Source organism: Petromyzon marinus, chromosome 35 (assembly GCF_048934315.1).
Source record: "Petromyzon marinus isolate PM22_M1 ecotype Great Lakes invasive population chromosome 35, UKy_Petmar_22M1.pri1.0, whole genome shotgun sequence".
NCBI classification, from domain to species: domain Eukaryota; kingdom Metazoa; phylum Chordata; class Hyperoartia; order Petromyzontiformes; family Petromyzontidae; genus Petromyzon; species Petromyzon marinus.
In genome coordinates, this window is record NC_133701.1 from 2,280,161 (window position 1) to 2,304,406 (window position 24,246).

Here is a 24,246-nt window from a genome sequence, read left to right on the forward strand (position 1 = left end):
TATATGGTGGATATTTTTCTTTGCATAATTTACATAAGTCTACAGCTTGTTTTTAAATAAACGTTCAATACTTTCAACATGAGGCTCAATCAATTTTCTGCAAGCCTACATCGTGCTCTCCAATCAATTGCCTGTTATATATACAATGGTAATGCCCTCATGTAACATCTAACAGTGATGGACTTTGTTAGGTTTGGGGTCGTCATGTTTTCACTCCACGCAATTGTGTGATAGGATCAAGCTCCAAAATTACTTTCATGACGTTAAGTGTGGTTGATTATTCACAATTATGTTCAAGTTTGTACTTGCGTACCAGTTCTATATCACTGCATCACTGCTGCCTATCATTCGGATAAGTTTGGTCACGTTTATTGTGACGGTGACCGAAGACAAGTGGTCAACAATGTACATCTTCACTCAATACTCGTGAGGGTTTTCGCATCTCGCACAATAGTCAATAGCTTTTTACAGGCTTCTACATTGTTATTTGAAACTTATGCTTGCCGAGAGGGAGCATCAGCCAGCCACGGTTACATTGGGGCATGATACGCTGGTTGACCAGCTGACACGTGACAGGATGATATTGGAGGGAGGCTACCGGTGGACAGGGCGGTTACGTGGTCCAATAGAGCTCTCGGGAACCTTCAAGAAAGAGCTCAAGAGACCTGGAAGGTGGGCGGGGCGAAGGGCGGAGCCAGCTCCAGCCCAGGGGCATATAACCGGTGCCCCGTGAGGAGCTCGATGTTATTCGTGTGCTGGTGTTACGAAGATCCACGTCGGGGAGAAGAAGCCTCTAGCCACGCGGTCCAGTACCCAGCTTGTGGTCCGGACCGGGATAGCGAACCGTGTCTAGTTCTGCCGTAGCGTGGTTAGATGGGCATTCGAGACCCGAGTGTAGATCGTGTTACGTTGCGTGCTGTTGTTTAATAAATAGTGTTGCTCCCAAGATAATGTCTGCGACTCAGTTGGAGTCACTGCACAATGTTGTTTGAAACTTCTGCTTGCTCAATATCAAATATTCACGATATGACACGATATTGCATTTCACGAAAGCAATGATCGAGATATCTGTTTCCCATGACTTTGTAATGTATTTGACATTGTCTCGTTTCCTTTGCTTTGATGAACAGTGTGGTTGCATGAAATGAAGGGAGCTGATGTAGTGCCAGGTTTAATAGCACACTCGACTTGCAATCCAGTTCTCGATTCAATTTCCCGGTGCGGCAGTTGAAACAAAGGGGTACATTGCATGAATCCACTAGTCTCTGTCCACCCAGCAGTGTAAAGGTTATTTTTTGGTATTTGTCCATTGGTTACATATTGCAAACGTTACTTATTGCTGCTTTGCATGTCAAAATGAGATTGTATCTACAGTTCTGTAGCTGGGATTGAGATAGCAGGTGGTAATCTGCAGTGACTTTCTCTGTCTCCTCACGAGCCCTGCTACATACAGTACGTGTAACACATACTCGACAGAGTCACACACAAAGGAAATGTCCACACATCACGGCGTGCCTCTTGGCAGTCCGCTCGTTGAGGATGTCAAACAGACGCTGAGATGGCGGCTCATTCACGTTCATGTAACTGTGATGTACACACACAGACGACACCCATTACGCCGAACTCCGGCATTGATTGGATTTTTGAAGATCTGGACGAATAGGCAGGTGAGGTTCGCCGATTCGGTGTTAGGTCCGAGTTTTGGATTTGAGTTCAGAATCAGAAGGATTATTTAGCCTGAAAGAATCCGATGAGCTATGAAGCTCTTTCAACAGACGTCCGTGGAGCAGGATGAGTAATGGTGCGGCTTGGGGATACGCGGCTAACATCAGTGGCGAGTGGTTACGTGAACTGCACCTGTTCCACATCCCGTCACCACGCGCCCCCACATCATAAAAAATGACAGCCATCATCCACCAGTGGATTTGTTGGTGGTGATAAAAATATCTCAATATGAAAGCACACCCCCTATGAATGGCCGTGTGAGTGTGTGTGTGTGCCTGTGTCGTGAAGGACATGACTGTTCAGTTGTAGGCAGTCGCCCTCCAACAACAAAGGCGGGCAGAGGAGCGACGCTCACAACAACGAACGCAGCGCCGGGCGGATAAAGTGGAGCAAGATGGCATCTCAGTGAGTCGACACATGGCACCTGGGTCTGTCCCGTGACTTGTCAGAAAGCTCTCGACACTTAACGCGGCCTTAAAGTGCACTTGGCCTGGCACAGTCGCCGTGTTGACGTCACCGCCACTTAGTGGTAAATGGCGGCTATTGTTGTTGGAAGGTACCACGTGGTGACTGTTAAGCGCCGTGCGGTTTACACGTTCGAGCGCCCCTCACAAAAAGTGAACCGGACTCGATGATCAACTCTTATACCAGAATGGTTCATCGAGTGGTCAAAAGTTGATCGATTTATCGACCATCGAGTATTTAATCTAGCGGGAGGGATGGAAAGAGGGAGGAATTTATTTTCATGGGGCGGGTCATATTCAAATTAGGACAATGGCAGGTTGTGATTGGCTGCGAGCGTCCCTGAGAGCGCCCCAAGGTCACGCTGTAGCTCCTGTGTCGAACTGTGGGAGTAGTTTGAATCGACCAATGGGAAGCCGACATTATCCATCTCATTTGCATGTCACCCCCTCCTTTGTATCGACTCAAATCAGTTGAATCTTGGCAAAACATTTCGACATGCTCAAAGCAAATTACTTAAACTAGCCACTTTGTTGGTATGAACAATTTGAACTAAACATATATTTTTTAAACTTATACTATTGTTTCAAGGATTGCAGGTGGGAGGTATAGGGCCACCATACCAAAGGGGTTAAGATGTCCTGTGCTGTATAGGCTGCTACGGGGCTGCTTGTGGATTGCTGAGCAGTAGACAACACAATCCATTATACCATGCTATGCGATGTTTCGATCATCAACTTTACGAAGAAAATAAGACGAAGAAAATAAGGCGATGAAAACATGGTGGCATCAACATTTCAAAGGTTTTATTCGTTTCATGTCATTACAACCATCATGGTGCTTGTTGCTCGGCAAGTGGCTTCCGAGTGAGTCGCTCAGTTGGCAGCCATGGTGCTGGCGATCCAGGAGTTGTAGTTGCACACCTTGGTGTACACGCCGGGGTAGTTGGGCAGGGCGCAGCCGCGACCCCAGGACACGATGCCCTGCAGCTGGCCATTGCACACGACGGGGCCACCGGAGTCTCCCTGCATTGGCGGAATCAGAGGTCAAAGTGTCAGCAGTTAGCAGTTGGCTCCTGCATCTAATGCCATGGTACCCAACCTTTATGTCTGTGAAAAAACTACGTGATTAATATTGAATTAGATGAAAGAGATGGTGAGAGAGTAATTTACTTTGTCTCAATCTGAATGATTGGTGGAGGTGGCACTGGTTTCTAGCAAGAGGGCAGGTCAACGCTCATACTCCCGTTCAGACTTATCAACTCAAGTCGCTTCAGGGTACCTCACCTGGCAGGAGTCCTTGCCACCCTCCAGGTATCCCAGGCAGATCATGTTGTTGGTGATGTTACCGGGGTAGGAGTTCCTGCAGGAGGTATCACTCAGCACGGGCGCCTGGACGCACATGAGGACATCGGGGCTGCCTGTATGGAGACACGCGGTTGGCAATGGTGAGGCATTGGTGCACTGGGGAAAGATATTGGGGTAACGTGAGGACGGAGAAACTCATGAGCAGAAGGGGCGGCAGAAGAGAGTTCAGTGGACTCAGTGTGAAGGTCCCAGCAATGCAGAGCCAATGCAATGGGTTGGTAGCTTGTGCCCATTTATAAACCTGGGAAAAGTAAGCAGATGAAGACAGACACTGAGAAAGTAAAGGAAGACATGGGGGAGGCCTGTGCCAAGAAGTGGCCAATCACAAGTTCACACCACAACAATTACAGATATGGACAAGTCTACTTACAACTCTTAGTCCAGTTTAAACTCCAGGTCAAGCCTTACTCATGCTCAGACCTGTTATTCAATTCTTAGCTACAAACATTGCAAAAAAATCCACGAAAATATCACTAGACAGAGTACCATGTACTTATACTCTTCAATTCACCAACATTTTTTCTTAATGAAATGTTTTAGCATGGTACAAGAATGTGTAAGTGTTGTGTCAGCTTGTATGGAGAAGAAATCAAATAATTTCTCTGATATTTTTTGGATTGTACTGAACGCTCTTCGGCATAACATCCTACGCTTCATCAGTAGTGTTGGGAACTCCCAAGAAGTAGAGCGAAACGCTAGGCATCATGATGAACACCACGTGGCACAGCCAGAAAACACATCCGAGAGCTAAACAGTGCAACGATGAAACCGACATTGTAAAATATTTAAAAAGTCTTCCTTAAATGCTTTTTGCAGGGTAGACGGACGTCTAAGCGCCGTGTCCTCACCGACGCTGGTCTGGGTCTCGCCCCAGCCGGAGATGGTGCACATGACTCCGGTGCCGACGCAGGAGGAGGGCAGCGGGACGGCCTGCGCATACTGGTTGAGGGTGGCGGGCGAGGACAACTTGATGAGCATGATGTCGTTGTCTGTGGTGGCCGAGTGGTACTGGGGGTGGGAGATCGCCTTGGAGGCCTGGATCCACTGCTCGGTGCCCTCGGACGCGAAGATGTTGTGCTCGCCGATGCGCACAGAGATGCGGGAGGCGCTGGGGGTGGAGGAAGTTGATGACAGTAGTGATGATGATTTTTATTCAAAGTGGATCGCTTAAATTTAGCTTTTAGGTTTTTTGGGAGCTTTTATTTTGGCACAGGTAAAACCCATTGGCCCATGAATGCTAATCCTTTATGGGGATCTGGTCACACAATAGAAACGTGGTTACAGCAGTAACAATAAAACACGAACACAACAATCCAAACAAAACTGTACATGGTCAAGTTCCAAAAAGTAAGTTCAAGCATCAACAGGGCACAACTAGCACGTATGGTAAGATTGGTTGTACTGTAATTCTATGCCATCATATCTACACTTCCCACCGTCACAAACCCAAATTGACCAGTGTGGTAGATTGCCAAGTGCTGTAACTATTTGGTATAATCGTATAAAGAAAACAAACTGCTGGGGCACATCGCCATGTTGTGGAAAGAGGATGTCGCATACCTTTGCAATCTGTTCATAGCCCTTTCTCGTTTGTTCGCATGGGTCTCATTCAAAATCATACAATCGGCTTCTTCATATTACCAGCTGTAACACTGCTGCCCCATCGGTGAAGCTCAAGTAAATATTATTTTTGGCTAGGTCTTAGTTCAACAACATGAGCTTCAAGTTCTTTTCAGATAAGGTCGTGATCACCAGGTTGTAGGTGTACACTGCAAATTACACAAGTCGATGTTGCTTCACTGAGACCACCAGACACGCAGCACTCAACGAGATTAGCTCATGTCCACGCGCAGCACACTCACGGCTTGTAGCAGTGAGCGGCAGACACGACCCACTCGCTGGAGATCAGGGAGCCTCCGCAGAAGTGGTATCCGATGTTGAGGGACACCTGCCACGGCTGCGAGTGGGCAGCGCACTCGGAGCCACCCACGATGTGGTCCTCATACATGTATGGGGCCGCCGCTGTCAGCAAAGCAGAGTGTGAATTAGTATCCTGGCCACGGTCAATTACTCAGACCCAACATTCATCGTGAGGATAATCGTCAACAGGATCATGACTATCGACATCGTTTATAAGGCCAAGTGGAGAATCCAAGGGAAGTAGTGGAGGCAATGCTGCCCCCCTCCCACCCACTGAGTCCAAAAGTTATTTTGTTATTGATCTTTTCCAGAAAAAACACCGTAGTATTAATGTAAGCCCCTATTTAAAAGTATGGACATTCATGAATACCCCTCTTGGGGATATTATTGATCCGCCTCTGCTGTCTCTGTGATGATCATCACCACCAATGTTACCATCAACACAGTTACAAAGCCCACATCTAGCAGAAAAAGGCACTCCGCTATGGTTACTAGAAATGTTGCATCAATTGCTCATTCGTCGTTCTTGTCTGATGGACAATATGGGCCCCACAGAAGGAATTTAGAATTAGCACTGATCGCTTAGGAACAAAAACGGAAATTCGTCCCATCTTGCACTTGGGTATAATTCAGTTTTAGCCAAAGACCAACTTTCTGGCACAGCCAAATAAGTAACACACCTTCCTCTTCTCTGATAGTTTGGTGATGCGCATCACCATAGGAGGCGCAAAGTGTTTCATATTGAGCTAACCTAGCGGAGGCCGACGCCAAATTAGGATACCAAAATTGACCAGTAATGATATCCATCATTGCCCTGCTTAAACTAATGCAGATAAACTGCCAGATGTCTATAGGCAAAGATTAGCACGTTTGGATACAGTCGGTGCGAAATAAGTTCAGCATACGTAAATAGACCATCTCTGCAGGACATGGGTCCCAGTTCGACCCAAAACCATTCACTACGCAACCAGTTAGCAGTGGAAGTTACACAAAGTCTCACCAGCGGTGCCCACGAGCAGAGCGAAGATGAGCCCGTACATTGTGCAGTGAAGATCCTGAAAGACGATGCTGAACCACTGCCGATGGTCCACTTTTATACCCGTTGAGAGCCCTCTTATATCATTGCTTTATTCTCATCTCTACGTTACCCAATGCCTTATGTCTGTCTCATTAAACTCGTCGATATTTTCCCACCTGAGACGAAAAATTGCGAGTCAGCCATTCCAAACGTTAAAATTGGTTTCATTTATTGCTTTTTTTTACACGGACGTGGCTTATATTGCTCTGGTTATGATCTCATACTTGGTGGAGATGGTGCCATTTGTGTGTGTGTGTTACGTGGCAGCTGTGAATAAGAGTGTTTTGGCAGTTGCAGACCCATTCGACAAATTGTGGAACCATCCCGATCTCTGTGGAAAAGTTCCGGAATTGAGAGCTTTCCCCTGTGACTAGCCTATGTTCGTAGAATTTAGCTAAAAATAATTGCCTATAAAATTAACACAAACGTAAGTATACTTAAGTATTTATAATATCCTCTAGAGGGGCTATTTAGAGATCCTTTAAGTGAAGTCTGCCAGCGGTGCAGTGATAAATCCATGTCAAGGATGCACCTTTGCCTTTTATACTTATGCCAAGGACATTACTACATTTCTATATTCACGTATATCATGAAGAGAAAGTCAAATGTGTCATAGTCAAAGTTAGTATATTCTATTAAGCAGATCCCTCATTATTTTTTTATTGGAAAGTCAAACACATTAATCCTGATCCATATGTTTATGGATTTGGCCACGTGCCAGATTCTTTGTCAAAATCTCGTAACTTAGCCCCCACCTCTTGATAAAATTAAGACGTTTAAAAAGACAAAATTCGTACATGCCAAGGTGTTGATCACATTCACACCAATAAAGCTCAACGGTGGTTTATGACTTTTCACGACATAATTTGAACGTCCCTACCCGGGCTACATCAGGTAGGGAAGTTTAAAATCCAATGAGGCTGCTTCAAATTTTGATTTGATATATAATAATAAGTAGAAAATAATAATATATTTTATTATTTTATTGTTTCCCTTCAACGTGACTTTACCGAAAGAGCTAAGAATATGAGGCTGCTTCAGTACGCGCCGTGACATCACCACCTACGAAAGCACGCATTATATTCCTATATCTTTTCAACGAGAACCTGGCTGCTTACAATGTGCCTTATTTCAAACAACTTCAAATACATCCATTTCAAAATCACACATAGATCATTGTATCAGCTACGAAAAGCTACAATTTAAGTTGACACTGTTTTGTAACACGACTTTCCATTCTTTTTGTTCACACCTTGCATGTGCCATGGATTATATTTTGATTTAAAGCTTTCGTGACTGCAGTAATTCATATTCTTAGCTCTTTCGGTAAAGTCACGTTGAAGGGAAACAATACAATAATAAAATATATATAAAACAATACAAATTCTCACGACCGTTTGTGTTATGGTCGAAACGTCATGATAATTTTTATTGTTTTATATATATTTTATTATTTTATTGTTTCCCTTCAACGTGACTTTCCCGAAAGACCTAAGAATATGGATTATATTGTTAACAGGAAAAGGGTGTCTCAATTAACTCTCGCCTAGTCACACAAAGTAACTTTTCATTTGTTTCCTACGATGTCCTGTTGTCGGCAGCTGAGCTGTACGTCCACCATATGCAGCAATTCTCATGAACGAGTATCATCATGAGTATGTATGTTGAACATCTTTAGCACGGAACGTAGCCTACTGTGCTAATCAGAGGTGTGGGGGAAGGACAGCAAACTTCAATCTGGATTTAAAAGTGCATAGCTCCAGTGGCTTCCGAATACGCTTGTTTATCCAAGAAAGCCTCACTGTGTCTCATGACTCTTCTTCAGAAGGGTCCTGCCACGTTTTTTGCAGTTGTAGTCAATGCCTCCTATGTATATTCTATTGAGTAATTTACACGTGTGTCCATTTTTGTCTACGTGTGTCACTGTGCATGTGTGATTGCGTCCGGCAAAACAACCCCCTACCTCCTCGCAGTGCCGGATGGGCAACTCTGTCGTGGACAGTGCTGTGGGGGGAGGGCCAATTCCCATTGGCTCCTCCCGTCATGGTGTCTGTGTCCACCACAGTGGCTAAACGGGGGCTCTGGACGGGTGCGAGGGGCTGGTAACCCCTCCACCTTCAATTAATTACCACTAAACCACGAGTTAAACTGAAATATGTAACTAATAAGCTTGTGCCAAAGGCCCCGGGGGGACAGGCGTCTATGACGTCTCCTGGCCAAACCCCAATTGGCGGAGCCAGGAGATTGAATCTCTACCCTCGGGGCTCCTCCAGAAACAACTAAAAGCCACTACGGATGGCCACGTGGAATGTTCGAATGCTCACTGCGGAAGAGAGGCTGCCACTCCTCTGTCGGGAGCTGGACCGGTACCGCCTGGATCTCTGTGGCATTCAGGAGGTCCGGTGGACCGGATCTGGCTCCTACCACCATGAGGGGTGGACAGTCCTCTACTCGGGGCAGCAGACTGCCAAACAACAGGGTGTGGCTCTTCTTTTGAACAAAAGAATGAAGGGGGCGTGGGAGCGTGGCAGTGAGGTGTGGGAAGCTGTAAGCCCCGGGCTACTCTGGGCTCACCTTCCCATCAACCGGAGGCGAGGAGTGGTCGTCGTGGTTACTTTTGCCCCCACCGAAGACGAACATCCGTGGAGGGATGCAGGCAAATCCGATGAGTCAGATGCCTTCCATGACCTCCTGTCACAGGTGCTGGCTAAAGTGGAACCTTGGGATAGAGTTATCATGTTGGGTGACTTCAATACCCGAGTTGGTCATGATGCTGGCACCTGGTCTGGAGTGATTGGAGGGCATGGGCCAGATCAGCTCAATAACAACGGTAGGAGGCTGCTAGATTTTTGTGCAGCCCATGGGCTTGTAATTACCAACACGCTGTTCCGGCATCGGCGCATCCACACAACATCAAGGATGCATGCCGGGTCCAAGCAAGAACATCTGCTGGACTACATAGTGACGGACCAGTGGATGCGAGCCCATGTCCTTGAGACCAGGACCTACCGTGGAGCTGTTTTGCCCTCTGACCATCGATTAGTCATCTGTAAGATGCACCTGCCATTCTTCCACTCCGGTGGTGGGTGTACACCCAGGACCCCATACCAACCTAAAGTGGCCTGGTCTCAGTTATCTGATGAAAGTTGCAAGCGAGAATGTCATCATCGCTTGCGTCTGGGATTGGCATAGTCCCCCACTCCTCCTGATGTTGAGGGTAAATGGGCGAGGTTGAGGACTGTTACTGATGCAACTGCAATGGCTGCTTTGGGTACGTGGTCCAGACCCCTCCAGAGACCCTGGCTCGCAGAGGAGGTGTTCAGGATGGTTGAGAAAAAGCGACAGGCCCACTGTCATCGGCTACAGTATCCCACGTCAGAGAATGAGGAGGCTTACCGCAGCCTTCGCTCGGAGGTTCGGAGAGCCGTGAGGCGCTGCAAGGATGGGTGGTGGTCGCGGGTTGCTGAACAGATGGAGTCTGCCTCAGTGGCCCACGACAACAAATCTCTATTTAACTCCATCAAAAAAGTAACCTGCAGCGCCACACCTATTACCATCATTAGGGGAAAAACGGTGATCCAATCTCCGACCCCCAGGAACAGGTTTGCAGATTTGCTGAGCATTTCTGTGAGGTCCTGGGGGAGGGAAAATCCCTCAGCCAGGAAAGCATCGTGGCTTACAGTGAGGATGACCCTGCTGAGGCTGCGGTGCCTCAAACATTGGAAGAGGTCACCCCTTGTGAGTGGCTGGCTGAAGTACCATCTGTTGAAGAAGTACTGAAGGCGATCCGGAGTCTGAGACCAGGAAAGGCAACGAGCAGAGATGATCTCCCAAGCGAAACGCTGAGGGAGGGTGGCGTTTGTGCACAGACTGCCCTATATGACATCATAACAACAGTCTGGACTACTGGACGGGATCCGCAGGATTGGAGGATGCCCTGCTGGTGCTTCTCTTTAGAAGGGGGACCGCACAGACTGCAACAACTACAGGGGAATCCCACTCCTCAGTGTGCCGGGAAAGGTCCTGGCAAGGATTATTCAACATTGCCTCGCCAGGCACGCTGAGGAGAGGCTTGCAGAGCCCCAATACGGTTTCAGGAAAGGGCGGTCCTGCACAGATGCCATATTTTCTGTTCATCTGCTACAGCAAAGATGTAGGGAATTCCAACAAGACCTACATCTCTGCTTTATTGACCTGGTCAAGGCCTATGATACCATCAGTAGGCCTGGGCTCTGGGTTGTTCTTCGTGCTTTTGCTCCTTGACCCTCTGCTCACGATCATTAAGGACCTTCGTGATGGTGAGCGGGCCCGGGTAAAACTGCGTGGCCGGGAGACAGAGCCATTCCCTGTACACCTTGGGGTGCGACAGGGATGTCCTCGGGCTCCCACATTATTTAACATCTATTTTGACCACGTAGTTCGTGAAGCCTTCAATAGCTGTACCGGGGGAATCTCCATTTGGTACAGATATAACGGGAGGCTGATCGATGCCCGGGTGCGGTCAAGGGATGACTCCCTATTGCTCAACAAAGTTTCGTATGCTGATGATTTGGTATTAGCTGCTCATTCAGAGGAGGAGTTGGAGACGCTGCTGCTGCGACTGGAGCGTGCCACTAAGAGATGGGGCCTTACCATCAGCCCCACCAAAACAAAGCACCTGCCTGGGTATTTTGTAGAATCGGACACTCCACCCCCACAACTCCCAATCGGTGATGGGGCAGTTGTGGAGAGAATGGAGAGTTTCCCATACCTGGGCAGTCTGCTTATGACCGGCTCCAGTTTAACAGCAGAGGTCTCACTCCGAATCAGTCGAGCGGCAATATATTTTCATCGGTTGCATAACGCTGTGTGGAAGCTACCTGGTCTGTCGCTCCGCACTAAGCTTCAGGTCTTCTCGGCCACGGTCATTTCCTCCCTTCTCTACACTTGCGAAACGTTGACCCCCTTAATGGAGCATCTTCGCCGGTTGGAAACATTTAGGCTGGCCAGCCTACGATCCATCCTGGGTTTAACCAGGCTGATTTGTGTGAGGAGCTCAAAAATCCTTGAAAGATCTGGGCAAGGTCCCATCGGTAAGCTCCTCCGGCAGGCAAGGCTGCGTTGGCTGGGTCATGTAGCCTGCATGCACAGCCAACCCCATGCCGAAACAGCTTTTGTTCGGCCGGATCGAGGGGGATAAACAGGAGCGGCGCGGGCTAGAGAAGAGATGGAGTGATGTGGTACAGGAGGACGTGGAGCTGAGTGGGCTTGCCGATGACTGGTACCAGCGGTGTCAAGATCGGCCTCTGTGGAGGGGGCTCGTGAAGGACGCTATTGGGCAGTTGGCGGCAGTCGCCCTCCAACAACAACGAAGGGAGGAGGAGCGACGCTCACAACAATGAGCGGAGCGCCGGGTGGCTAAAGCACAGCAGGTTGGCACAGTAGGGGGCACAGGTGGTGCCGCAGCCAGTCATCTCAGTCAGTCGACCGGTGGCACCTGGGTCTGCCCCGTGACCTCCTGCCCGCGGGCGTTCGACACTTCACGTGGCCTCAAGGTGCACATGGAGTGGCACAAGCGTCGTAGTGACGTCACCGCCACTTAGTGGCGAATGGCGGTTGTTGTTGTTGGTGTCATTTGGGGAGGGGTAGGGTACAGGTTACCGCGCTGTGCTCCGAGACCAGTGACGATTTTCTGAACTGGTCCTGGGCCTCCCCTAGATCGACTCAACCTCAAATGAGTATCTTGTGCGGTGTGTAAACATCGCTACTGGCGAGACAATTGCGGCCGGGTGTGGTGCTGGCCGGCCACCCGCTAGTGTGCCGTTCCGGCCTTCATAGCTGCTCGTTAACAGCACTTCCCCCAACAGTCTGTTACAGGCTATACGGGGGATATTTGACTATGTATTTGTGTCATTTGTGGCGAATGCAGTTTAGCGTTTAGCGCGCTGCACGACGAAGTTAGAGACACAGATTCGTTTCCAACTCACGGCCAACACCAGCGACGATTATATGAACCGGTCCTATGTCGACTGCTGCAATGTGTAAACATCGCTATTAGGTAGACAAAGGCGGCCGGGCGTGGTGCTGGCCACCTACTCCTGGTGTGCAGTGCCGGCCTTGTCTAACACATTTGGACTGGGCCCTCGCCTTCAGCTCTACCTCGATGTCTGTCCTCCCCCCTTCTCTCTCCCCCTGTATCTGCCCCTCCCTCCATTGTCTAACGCACTACTTTACCCCCTCTATCTCCCCCTATCTCTAACCTCCCCCCCATCTCTCCCCCCCTATCTCTACCCTCTTCCTCTCCCCATTGTCGAACATGCTTGCACTGCGCCCTGGCCTTCACCTCCACCTCTATATCTATATCTACCCCCCCTCTCTCTCCCCCTGTCTCTGCCCCCTCCCTCCCCCCATTGTCTTCTACATTTGTGCTGGCTGCCCAGCCCACTTTGAAAGCCCTGATAAGCAGTTGCATTTGGAGGCTTGCCCCTTTGTTTCTCTCTACCTGATGAAGACCGCTGGTGTTGCGATCGAAACGTCGTGGGTTTTTTGCTTTTATTTGTATTTATTTATTATTATTTTATCTTTAAATGTTTCTTTCATTTAATTATCTGTTGTTTTAATTTCATTTTCTATCTATGTGACTTTACCGAAAGAACCACGAATATATATACAATGTTCATGCCCTCATGTAACATCTGACAGTGATGGACATTGTTAGGTTTGGGGTCGTCATCTTATCACTCTACGCAATGGTGTGATAGGATCAAGCTCCGAAATGACCTTTATGACATTAAGTGTGGTTTATTTTTCACAATTATGTTCACGTTTGTAATTGCATACCAGTTCTATATCACTGCAGCACTGTTGCCTGTCATTCGAATAAATTTGGTCACGTATATTGTGACGGTGATCGACGACAAGTGGACCACAATGTACATCTTCACTCAACACTCGTGAGGGTTTTCGCATCTTGCACAATAGTCAATAGCTTTTTACATGCTTCTACATTGTTGTTTGAAAGTTATGCTTGCCGAGAGGGTGCGACAGCCAACCACGGTTACTTTGGGGCATGATACGCTGGTTGACCAGCTGACACGTGACAGGATGATATTGGAGGGGGGCTACTGGTGGACAGGGCGGTCACGTGGTCCAAAAGAGCTCTCGGGAAACTTCAAGAAAGAGCTCGAGAGATCTGGAAGGTGGGCGAGGCGAAGGGCGGAGCCAGCTCCAGCCCGGGTTCATAAAACCAGTGCCCCGTGAGGAGCTCGATGTTTTTCGTGTGCTGGTGTTACGAAGATCCACGTCGGGGAGAAGAAGCCTCTAGCCACGCGGTCCTGGACGCAGCTTGTGGTCCGGACCGGGATAGCGATCCGTGTCTAGTTATGCCATAGCGTGGTTAGATGGGCATTCGAGACCCGTGTGTAGATCGTGTTATGTTGCGTGCTGTTGTTTAATAAATAGTGTTGCTCCCAAGATAACATCTGCGACTCAGTTGGACTCATTACACATTGTTGTTTGAAACTTCTGCTTGCTGCAATATCAAATATTCACGATATGACACGATATTGCATTTCACGAAAGCAATGATCGAGATATCTGTTTACCATGACTTTGTAATGTATAAGACATTGTCTCGTTTGATTTGCATTGATGAACAGTGCGGTTGTATGAAATGACGGGAGATGCTGTGGTACCAGGTTTAATAGCACACTCGACTTGCAATCCAATTCTCGATTCAATCTCCCGGTGTGGCAGTTGAAACAACGGGATACATTTAATTAATCCCCTAGTCTCTGTCCACCCAGCAGTCTAAAGGTTATTTTTTTGTATTTGTGTATTGGTTACGTTATGCGCACGTTACTTATTGCTGGTTTCCATTACAAAATGATATTATATTTACAGTTCTGAGGCTGGGATTGAGATAGGAGGGGGTGACCTGCAGTGACTTTCTCTGTCTCCTCACGAGCCCTTCTACATACAGAACGTGTAACACATGTTCAACAGTCACGCATAAAGGAAATGTCCACACATCACGGCGTGCATCTTGGCAGTCCGCTCGTTGAGGATGTCAAACAGACGCTGATATGGCGGCTCATTCACGTTCATGTAACTGATGTACACAGACAGACGACACCCATTACGCCGAACTCCGGCGTTCTTTGGATTTTTAGAGATCTTGACGAATAGGTGTGTGAGGTTCGACGATTCGGTGTTAAGTCCGAGTTTTGGATTTGAGTTCAGAATCAGAAGAATGATTTAGCCTGAAGGAATCCGATGTGCTATAAAGCTCTTTTCACAGATGTCCGCAGAGCAGGATTAGTAATGGTGCGGCTTGGGGACGCGCGGCTAACATCAGTGGCGAGTGGTTACGTGAACTGCACCTGCTCCCCATCCCATCACCACGCGCCCCCACATCACAAAAAATGACAGCCATTCTCCAGCAGTGAATTTGATGGTGATGATAAAAATATCTCAATATGAGAGCACACCCCCTGTGAATGGCCGTGTGAGTGTGTGTGTGCCTATGTCGTGAAGGACATGACTGTTCAGTTGGAGGCAGTCGCCCTCCAACAACAAAGGAGGGCAGAGGAGCGACGCTCACAACAACGAATTTCAGCGGCGGGCGGATAAAATGGAGCAAGATGGCACAGTAAGGGACACAGCTGGTGTGCATCTGCCAGTCATCTCAGTGAGTCGACCCATGGCATCTGGGTCGGTCCTGTGACCTGTCAGAAAGCTTTCGACACTTAACGCGGCCTTAAAGTGCACTTGGCCTGGCACAGTCGCCGTGTTGACGTCACCGCCACTTAGTGGTAAATGGCGGTTGTTGTTGTTCGAAGGTACAACGTGGTGATTGCTAAACGCCGTGCGGTTTAAAGTTTCCAGCGCCCCTCACAAAAGGTGAACCGGACTCGACGATCAACTCTTATGCCAGAATGGTTCATCGAGTCCTCAACAGATGATCGATTTACCGACAATCGATTATTAAATCTTGCGGGAGAGATGGAAAGAGGAATTTATTTTCATGGGGCGGGTCATATTCAAATTAGGACAATGGCCTGGTTGTGATTGGCTGCGAGCGTCCCTGAGAGCGCCCCAGGGTCACGCTGTAGCTCCTGTGTCGAGCTGTGGGAGGAGTTTGGATCGACCAATGGGAAGCCGACATTATCCATCTCATTTGCATATCACCCCCTCCTTTGTATCGACTCAAATAAGTTGATTCTTGGCAAAACGATTCGACATGCCCAAAGCAAATTACTTAAACTGCCAACTTTATTGGTATGAACAATTTGAACTAAACATGTTTTTTAAACGTATACTATTGATTCAAGGCTTGCAGGTAGGAGGTATAGGGCCACCATACCAAGGGGGTTAGGAAGTCCTGTGCTGTATAGGCTGCTACGGCGCTGCTTGTAGATTGGAGAGCAGTAGAGCAACTCAATCCATTGTACCATGCTAGGCGATGTTTCGATCATCAACTTTACGAAGAAAATAAGGCGACAGAAACATGGCATCAACATTTCAAAGGTTTTATTCGTTTCATGGCATTACAACCATCATGGTGCTTGTTGCTCGGCAAGGTGGCTTCCGAGTGAGTCGCTCAGTTGGCAGCCATGGTGCTGGCGATCCAGGAGTTGTAGTTGCACACCTTGGTGTACACGCCGGGGTAGTTGGGCAGGGCGCAGCCGCGACCCCAGGACACGATGCCCTGCAGCTGGCCATTGCACACGACGGGGCCACCGGAGTCTCCCTGCATTGGCGGAATCAGAGGTCAAAGGGTCAGCAGTTAGCAGTTGGCTCCTGCATCTAATGCCATGGTACCCAACCTTTATGTCTGTGAAAAAACTACGTGATTAATATTGAATTAGATGAAAGAGATGGTGAGAGAGTAATTTACTTTGTCTCAATCTGAATGATTGGTGGAGGTGGCACTGGTTTCTAGCAAGAGGGCAGGTCAACGCTCATACTCCCGTTCAGACTTATCAACTCAAGTCGCTTCAGGGTACATCACCTGGCAGGAGTCCTTGCCACCCTCCAGGTATCCCAGGCAGATCATGTTGTTAGTGATGTCACCGGGATAGGAGTTCCTGCAGGAGGTATCACTCAGCACGGGCGCCTGGACGCACATGAGGACATCGGGGCTGCCTGTATGGAGACACGCGGTTGGCAGTGGTGAGGCATTGGTGCACTGGGGAAAGATATTGAGGTAACGTGAGGACGGAGAAACTCATGAGCAGAAGGGGCGGCAGAAGAGAGTTCAGTGGACTCAGCGTGAAGGTCCCTCAATGCAGAGCCAATGCAATGGGTTGGTAGCTTGTGCCCATTTATAAACCTGGGGAAAAGTAAGCAGATGAAGACAGACACTGAGAAAGTAAAGGAAGACATAGGGGAGGCCTGTGCCAAGAAGTGGCCAATCACAAATTCACACCACAACAATTACAGATATGGACATGTCTTCTTACAACTCTTAGTCCAGTTTAAACTCCAGGTCAAGCCTTACACATGCTCAGACCTGTTATTCAATTCTTAGCTATAAACATTGCAAAAAAATCCACGAAAATATCACTAGACAGAGTACCATGTACATATACTCTTCAATTCACCAACATTTTTTCTTAATGAAATGTTTCAGCATGGTACAAGAATGTGCAAGTGTTGTGTCAGCTTGTATGGAGAAGAAATCAAATAATTTCTCTGATATGTTTTTGGATTGTACTGAGTGCTATTCGGCATAACATCCGAGCTTCACCAGTAGTGTTGGGAACTCTCAAGAAGGAGAGCGAAACGCTAGTCGTCATGACGAACACCACGTGGCACAGCCAGAAAACACATCCGAGAGCTAAACAGAACAACGATGAAACCGACATTGTAAAATATTTAAAAAGTCTTCCTCAAATGCTTTTTGCAGGGTAGACGGACGTCTAAGCGCCGTGTCCTCACCGACGCTGGTCTGGGTCTCGCCCCAGCCGGAGATGGTGCACATGACTCCAGTGCCGACGCAGGAGGAGGGCAGCGGGATGGCCTGCGCATACTGGTTGAGGGTGGCGGGCGAGGACAACTTGATGAGCATGATGTCGTTGTCTGTGGTGGCCGAGTGGTACTGGGGGTGGGAGATCGCCTTGGAGGCCTGGATCCACTGCTCGGTGCCCTCGGACGCGAAGATGTTGTGCTCGCCAATGCGCACAGAGATGCGGGACGCGCTGGGGGTGGAGGAAGTGGATGACAGTAGTGATGATGATTTTTATTCAAAGTGGATCGCTTAAATTTAGGTTTTAGGTTTTTTGGGAGCTTTTATTTTGGCACAGGTAAAACCCATTGGCCCATGAATGCTAATCCTTTATGGGGATCTGGTCACACAATAGAAACGTGGTTACAGCAGTAACAATAAAACACGAACACAACAATCCAAACAAAACTGTACATGGTCAAGTTCCGAAAAGTAAGTTCAAGCATCAACAGGGCACAACTAGCACGTATGGTAAGATTGGTTGTACTGTAATTCTATGCCATCATATCTACACTTCCCACCGTCACAAACCCAAATTGGCCAGTGTGGTAGATTGCCAAGTGGTGTAACTATTTGGTATAATCGTATAAAGAAAACAAACTGCTGGGGCACATCGCCATGTTGTGGAAAGAGGATGTCGCATACCTTTGCAATCTGTTCATAGCCCTTTCTCGTTTGTTCGCATGGGTCTCATTCAAAATCATACAATCGGCTTCTTCATATTACCAGCTGTAACACTGCTGCCCCATCGGTGAAGCTCAAGTAAATATTATTTTTGGCTAGGTCTTAGTTCAACAACATGAGCTTCAAGTTCTTTTCAGATAAGGTCGTGATCACCAGGTTGTAGGTGTACACTGCAAATTACACAAGTCGATGTTGCTTCACTGAGACCACCAGACACGCAGCACTCAACGAGATTAGCTCATGTCCACGCGCAGCACACTCACGGCTTGTAGCAGTGAGCGGCAGACACGACCCACTCGCTGGAGATCAGGGAGCCTCCGCAGAAGTGGTATCCGATGTTGAGGGACACCTGCCACGGCTGCGAGTGGGCAGCGCACTCGGAGCCACCCACGATGTGGTCCTCATACATGTATGGGGCCGCCGCTGTCAGCAAAGCAGAGTGTGAATTAGTATCCTGGCCACGGTCAATTACTCAGACCCAACATTCATCGTGAGGATAATCGTCAACAGGATCATGACTATCGACATCGTTTATAAGGCCAAGTGGAGAATCCAAGGGAAGTAGTGGAGGCAATGCTGCCCCCCTCCCACCCACTGAGTCCAAAAGTTATTTTGTTATTGATCTTTTCCAGAAAAAACACCGTAGTATTAATGTAAGCCCCTATTTAAAAGTATGGACATTCATGAATACCCCTCTTGGGGATATTATTGATCCGCCTCTGCTGTCTCCGTGATGATCATCACCACCAATGTTACCATCAACACAGTTACAAAGCCCACATCTAGCAGAAAAAGGCACTCCGCTATGGTTACTAGAAATGTTGCATCAATTGCTCATTCGTCGTTCTTGTCTGATGGACAATATGGGCCCCACAGAAGGAATTTAGAATTAGCACTGATCGCTTAGGAACAAAAACGGAAATTCGTCCCATCTTGCACTTGGGTATAATTCAGTTTTAGCCAAAGACCAACTTTCTGGCACAGCCAAATAAGCAACACACCTTCCTCTTCTCTGATAGTTTGGTGATGCGCATCACCATAGGAGGCGCAAAGTGTTTCATATTGAGCTAACCTAGCGGAGGCCGACGCCAAATTAGGATACCAAAATTGACCACTAATGATATCCATCATTGCCCTGCTTAAACCAATGCTGTTAAACTGCCAGATGTCTATAGGCAAAGATTAGCACGTTTGGATACAGTCGGTGCGAAATAAGTTCAGCATACGTAAATAGACCATCTCTGCAGGACATGGGTCCCAGTTCGACCCAAAACCATTCACTACGCAACCAGTTAGCAGTGGAAGTTACACAAAGTCTCACCAGCGGTGCCCACGAGCAGAGCGAAGATGAGCCCGTACATTGTGCAGTGAAGATCCTGAAAGACGATGCTGAACCACTGCCGATGGTCCACTTTTATACCCGTTGAGAGCCCTCTTATATCATTGCTTTATTCTCATCTCTACGTTACCCAATGCCTTATGTCTGTCCCATTAAACTCGTCGATATTTTCCCACCTGAGACGAAAAATTGCGAGGCAGCCATTCCAAACGTTAAAATTGGTTTCATTTATTGCTTTTTTTTACACGGACGTGGCTTATATTGCTCTGGTTATGATCTCATACTTGGTGGAGATGGTGCCATTTGTGTGTGTGTGTTACGTGGCAGCTGTGAATAAGAGTGTTTTGGCAGTTGCAGACCCATTCGACAAATTGTGGAACCATCCCAATCTCTGTGGAAAAGTTCCGGAATTGAGAGCTTTTCCCTGTGACTAGCCTATGTTCGTAGAATTTAGCTAAAAATAATTGCCTATAAAATTAACACAAACGTAAGTATACTTAAGTATTTATAATATCCTCTAGAGGGGCTTTTTAGAGATCCTTTAAGTGAAGTCTGCCAGCGGTGCAGTGATAAATCCATGTCAAGGATGCACCTTTGCCTTTTATACTTATGCCAAGGACATTACTACATTTCTATATTCACGTATATCATGAAGAGAAAGTCAAATGTGTCATAGTCAAAGTTAGTATATTCTATTAAGCAGATCCCTCATTATTTTTTATTGGAAAGTCAAACACATTAATCCTGATCCATATGTTTATGGATTTGGCCACGTGCCAGATTCTTTGTCAAAATCTCGTAACTTAGCCCCCACCTCTTGATAAAATTAAGACGTTTAAAAAGACAACATTCGTACATGCCAAGGTGTTGATCACATTCACACCAATAAAGCTCAACGGTGGTTTATGACTTTTCACGACATAATTTGAACGTCCCTACCCGGGCTACATCAGGTAGGGAAGTTTAAAATCCAATGAGGCTGCTTCAAATTTTGATTTGATATATAATAATAAGTAGAAAATAATAATATATTTTATTATTTTATTGTTTCCCTTCAACGTGACTTTATCGAAAGAGCTAAGAATATGAGGCTGCTTCAGTACGCGCCGTGACATCACCACCTACGAAAGCACGCATTATATTCCCATATCTTTTCAACGAGAACCTGGCTGCTTACAATGTGACTTATTTCAAACAAATTCAAATACATCCATTTCAAAATCACACATAGATCATTGTATCAGCTACGAAAAGCTACAATTTAAGTTGACACTGTTTTGTAACACGACTTTCCATTCTTTTTGTTCACACCTTGCATGTGCCATGGATTATATTTTGATTTAAAGCTTTCGTGACTGCAGTAATTCATATTCTTAGCTCTTTCGGTAAAGTTACGTTGAAGGGAAACAATACAATAATAAAATATATATAGAAAACAATAAAAATTCTCACGACCGTTTGTGTTATGGTCGAAACGTCGTGATAATTTTTATTGTTTTATATATATTTTATTATTTTATTGTTTCCCTTCAACGTGACTTTACCGAAAGAGCTTAGAATATGGATTATATTGTTAACAGGAAAAGGGTGTCTCAATTAACTCTCGCCTAGTCACACAAAGTAACTTTTCAATTGTTTCCTACGATGTCCTGTTGTCGGCAGCTGAGCTGTACGTCCACCATATGCAGCAATTCTCATGAACGAGTATCATCATGAGTATGTATGTTGAACATCTTTCGCATGGAGCGTAGCCTACTGTGCTAATCAGAGGTGTGGGGGAAGGACAGCAAACTTCAATCTGGATTTAAAAGTGCATATCTCCAGTGGCTTCCGAATACGCTTGTTTATCCAAGAAAGCCTCACTGTGTCTCATGACTCTTCTTCAGAAGGGTCCTGCCACGTTTTTTGCAGTTGTAGTCAATGCCTCCTATGTATATTCTATTGAGTAATTTACACGTGTGTCCATTTTTGTCTACGTGTGTCACTGTGCATGTGTGATTGCGTCCGGCAAAACAACCCCCTACCTCCTCGCAGTGCCGGATGGGCAACTCTGTCGTGGACAGTGCTGTGGGGGGAGGGCCAATTCCCATTGGCTCCTCCCCTCATTGCGTCTGTGTCCACCATAGTGGCTAAACGGGGGCTCTGGATGGGTGCGAGGGGCTGGTAACCCCTCCACCTTCAATTAATTACCATTAAACCACGAGTTAAACTAAAATATGTAACTAATAAGCTTGTGCCTTAGGCCCCGGGGAGACAGGCGTCTATGACGTCTCCTGGCCAAACCCCAATTGGCGGAGCCAGGAGATTGAATCTCTACCCTCGGGGCTCCTCCAGAAACAACTAAAAGCCACTACGGACGGCCACGTGGAATGTTCGAATGCTCACTGCGGAAGAGAGGCTGCCACTCCGCTGTCGGGAGCTGGACCGGTACCGCCTGGATCTCTGTGGCATTCAGGAGGTCCGGTGGACCGGTTCTGGCTCCTGCCACCATGAGGGGTGGACAGTCCTCTACTCGGGGCAGCAGACTGCCAAACAACAGGGTATGGCTCTTCTTTTGAACAAAAGAATGAAGGGGGTGTGGGAGCGTGGCAGTGAGGTGTGGGAAGCTGTAAGCCCCGGGCTACTTTGGGCTCGCCTTCCCATCAACCGGAGGCGAGGAGTGGTGGTCGTGGTTATTTTTGCCCCCACCGAAGACGAACATCCGTGGAGGGATGCAGGCAAATCCGATGAGTCAGATGCCTTCTATGACCTCCTGTCACATGTGCTGGCTAAAGTTGCACCTTGCGATAGAGTTATCATGTTGGGTGAGTTTAATGCCCGAGTTGGTCATGATGCTGGCACCTGGTCTGGAGTGATTGGAGGGCATGGGCCAGATCAGCTCAATAACAACGGTAGGAGGCTGCTAGATTTTTGTGCAGCCCATGGGCTTGTAATTACCAACACGCTGTTCCGGCATCGGCGCATCCACACAACATCAAGAATGCATGCCGGGTCCAAGCAAGAACATCTGCTGGACTACATAGTGACGGACCAGCGGATGCGAGCCCATGTCCTTGAGACCAGGACCTACCGTGGAGCTGTTCTGCCCTCTGACCATCGATTAGTCATCTGTAAGATGCACCTGCCATTCTTCCACTCCGGTGGTGGGTGTACACCCAGGACCCCATTCCAACCTAAAGTGGCCTGGTCTCAGTTATCTGATGAAAGTTGCAAGCGAGAATGTCATCATCGCTTGCGTCTGGGATTGGCATAGTCCCCCACTCCTCCTGATGTTGAGGGTAAATGGCCGAGGTTGAGGACTGTTACTGATGCAACTGTAATGGCTGCTTTGGGTACGTGGTTCAGACCTCCCCTAGACCCTGGCTCGCAGAGGAGGTGTTTAGGATGGTTGAGAAAAAGCGACAGGCCCACTGTCATCGGCTACAGAATCCCACGTCAGAGAATGAGGAGGCTTACCGCAGCCTTCGCACGGAGGTTCGGAGAGCCGTGAGGCGCTGCAAGGATAGTTGGTGGTCGCGGGTTGCTGAGGAAATGGAATCTGCCTCAGTGGCCCACGACCACAAATCTCTATTTAACTCCATCAAAAAAGTAACCTGCAGCGCCACACCTATTACCATCATTAGGGGAAAAACGGTGATCCAATCTCCGACCCCCAGGAACAGGTTTGCAGATTTGCTGAGCATTTCTGTGAGGTCCTGGGGGAGGGAAAATCCCTCAGCCAGGAAAGCATCGTGGCTTAAAGTGAGGATGACCCTGCTGAGGCTGCGGTGCCTCAAACATTGGAAGAGGTCACCCCTTGTGAGTGGCTGGCTGAAGTACCATCTGTTGAGGAAGTGCTGAAGGCGATCCAGAGTCTGAGAAAAGGAAAGGCAGCGAGCAGAGATGATCTCCAAAGCGAAACGCTGAGGGAGGGTGGCGTTTGTGCGCAGACTGCCCTATATGACATCATAACAACAGTCTGGACTACTGGACGGGATCCGCAGGATTGGAGGATGCCCTGCTGGTGCTTCTCTTTAGAAGGGGGACCGCACAGACTGCAACAACTACAGGGGCATCCCACTCCTCAGTGTGCCGGGAAAGGTCCTGGCAAGGATTATTCAACATTGCCTCGCCAGGCACGCTGAGGAGAGGCTTGCAGAGCCCCAATGCGGTTTCAGGAAAGGGCGGTCCTGCACAGATGCCATATTTTCTGTCCATCTGCTACAGCAGAGATGTAGGGAATTCCAACAAGACCTACATCTCTGCTTTATTGACCTGGTCAAGGCCTATGATACCATCAGTAGGCCTGGGCTCTGGGTCGTTCTTCGTGCTTTTGGAGTCCCTGACCCTCTGCTCACGATCATTAAGGACCTTCGTGATGGTGAGCGGGCCCGGGTAAAACTACTTGGCCGGGAGACAGAGCCATTCCCTGTACACCTTGGGGTGCGACAGGGATGTCCTCGGGCTCCCACATTATTTAACATCTATTTTGACCACGTAGTTCGTGAAGCCTTCAATAGCTGTACCGGGGGAATCTCCATTTGGTACAGATATAATCGGAGGCTGATCGATGCCTGGGTGCGGTCAAGGGATGACTCCCTATTGCTCAACCAAGTTACGTATGCTGATGATTTGGTATTAGCTGCTCATTCAGAGGAGGAGTTGGAGACGCTGCTGCTGCGACTGGAGCGTGCCACTAAGAGAT

The 24,246-nt window shown here is 47.8% G+C and overlaps 2 protein-coding genes across 2 annotated transcripts; both read right to left on the reverse strand.

Annotated features, from left to right (window-relative positions):
• Window positions 1-3,022: 3,022 nt before the first annotated feature.
• On the reverse strand, window positions 3,023-6,557 carry LOC142929807 (trypsin-like). Its single transcript, XM_076071808.1, has 5 exons — window positions 6,475-6,557; window positions 5,417-5,576; window positions 4,403-4,662; window positions 3,474-3,607; window positions 3,023-3,212 (listed from the first exon to the last, which is right to left on the reverse strand). Exons 1-5 carry the CDS (start codon window positions 6,512-6,514, stop codon window positions 3,063-3,065), a joined length of 744 nt encoding a protein of 247 aa, XP_075927923.1. The 5' UTR covers window positions 6,515-6,557; the 3' UTR covers window positions 3,023-3,062.
• A 9,575-nt stretch (window positions 6,558-16,132) lies between these two features.
• LOC116948759 (trypsin-like) lies at window positions 16,133-19,653 on the reverse strand. Its single transcript, XM_076071756.1, has 5 exons — window positions 19,545-19,653; window positions 18,487-18,646; window positions 17,473-17,732; window positions 16,544-16,677; window positions 16,133-16,282 (listed from the first exon to the last, which is right to left on the reverse strand). Exons 1-5 carry the CDS (start codon window positions 19,582-19,584, stop codon window positions 16,133-16,135), a joined length of 744 nt encoding a protein of 247 aa, XP_075927871.1. The 5' UTR covers window positions 19,585-19,653.
• Window positions 19,654-24,246: the final 4,593 nt, after the last annotated feature.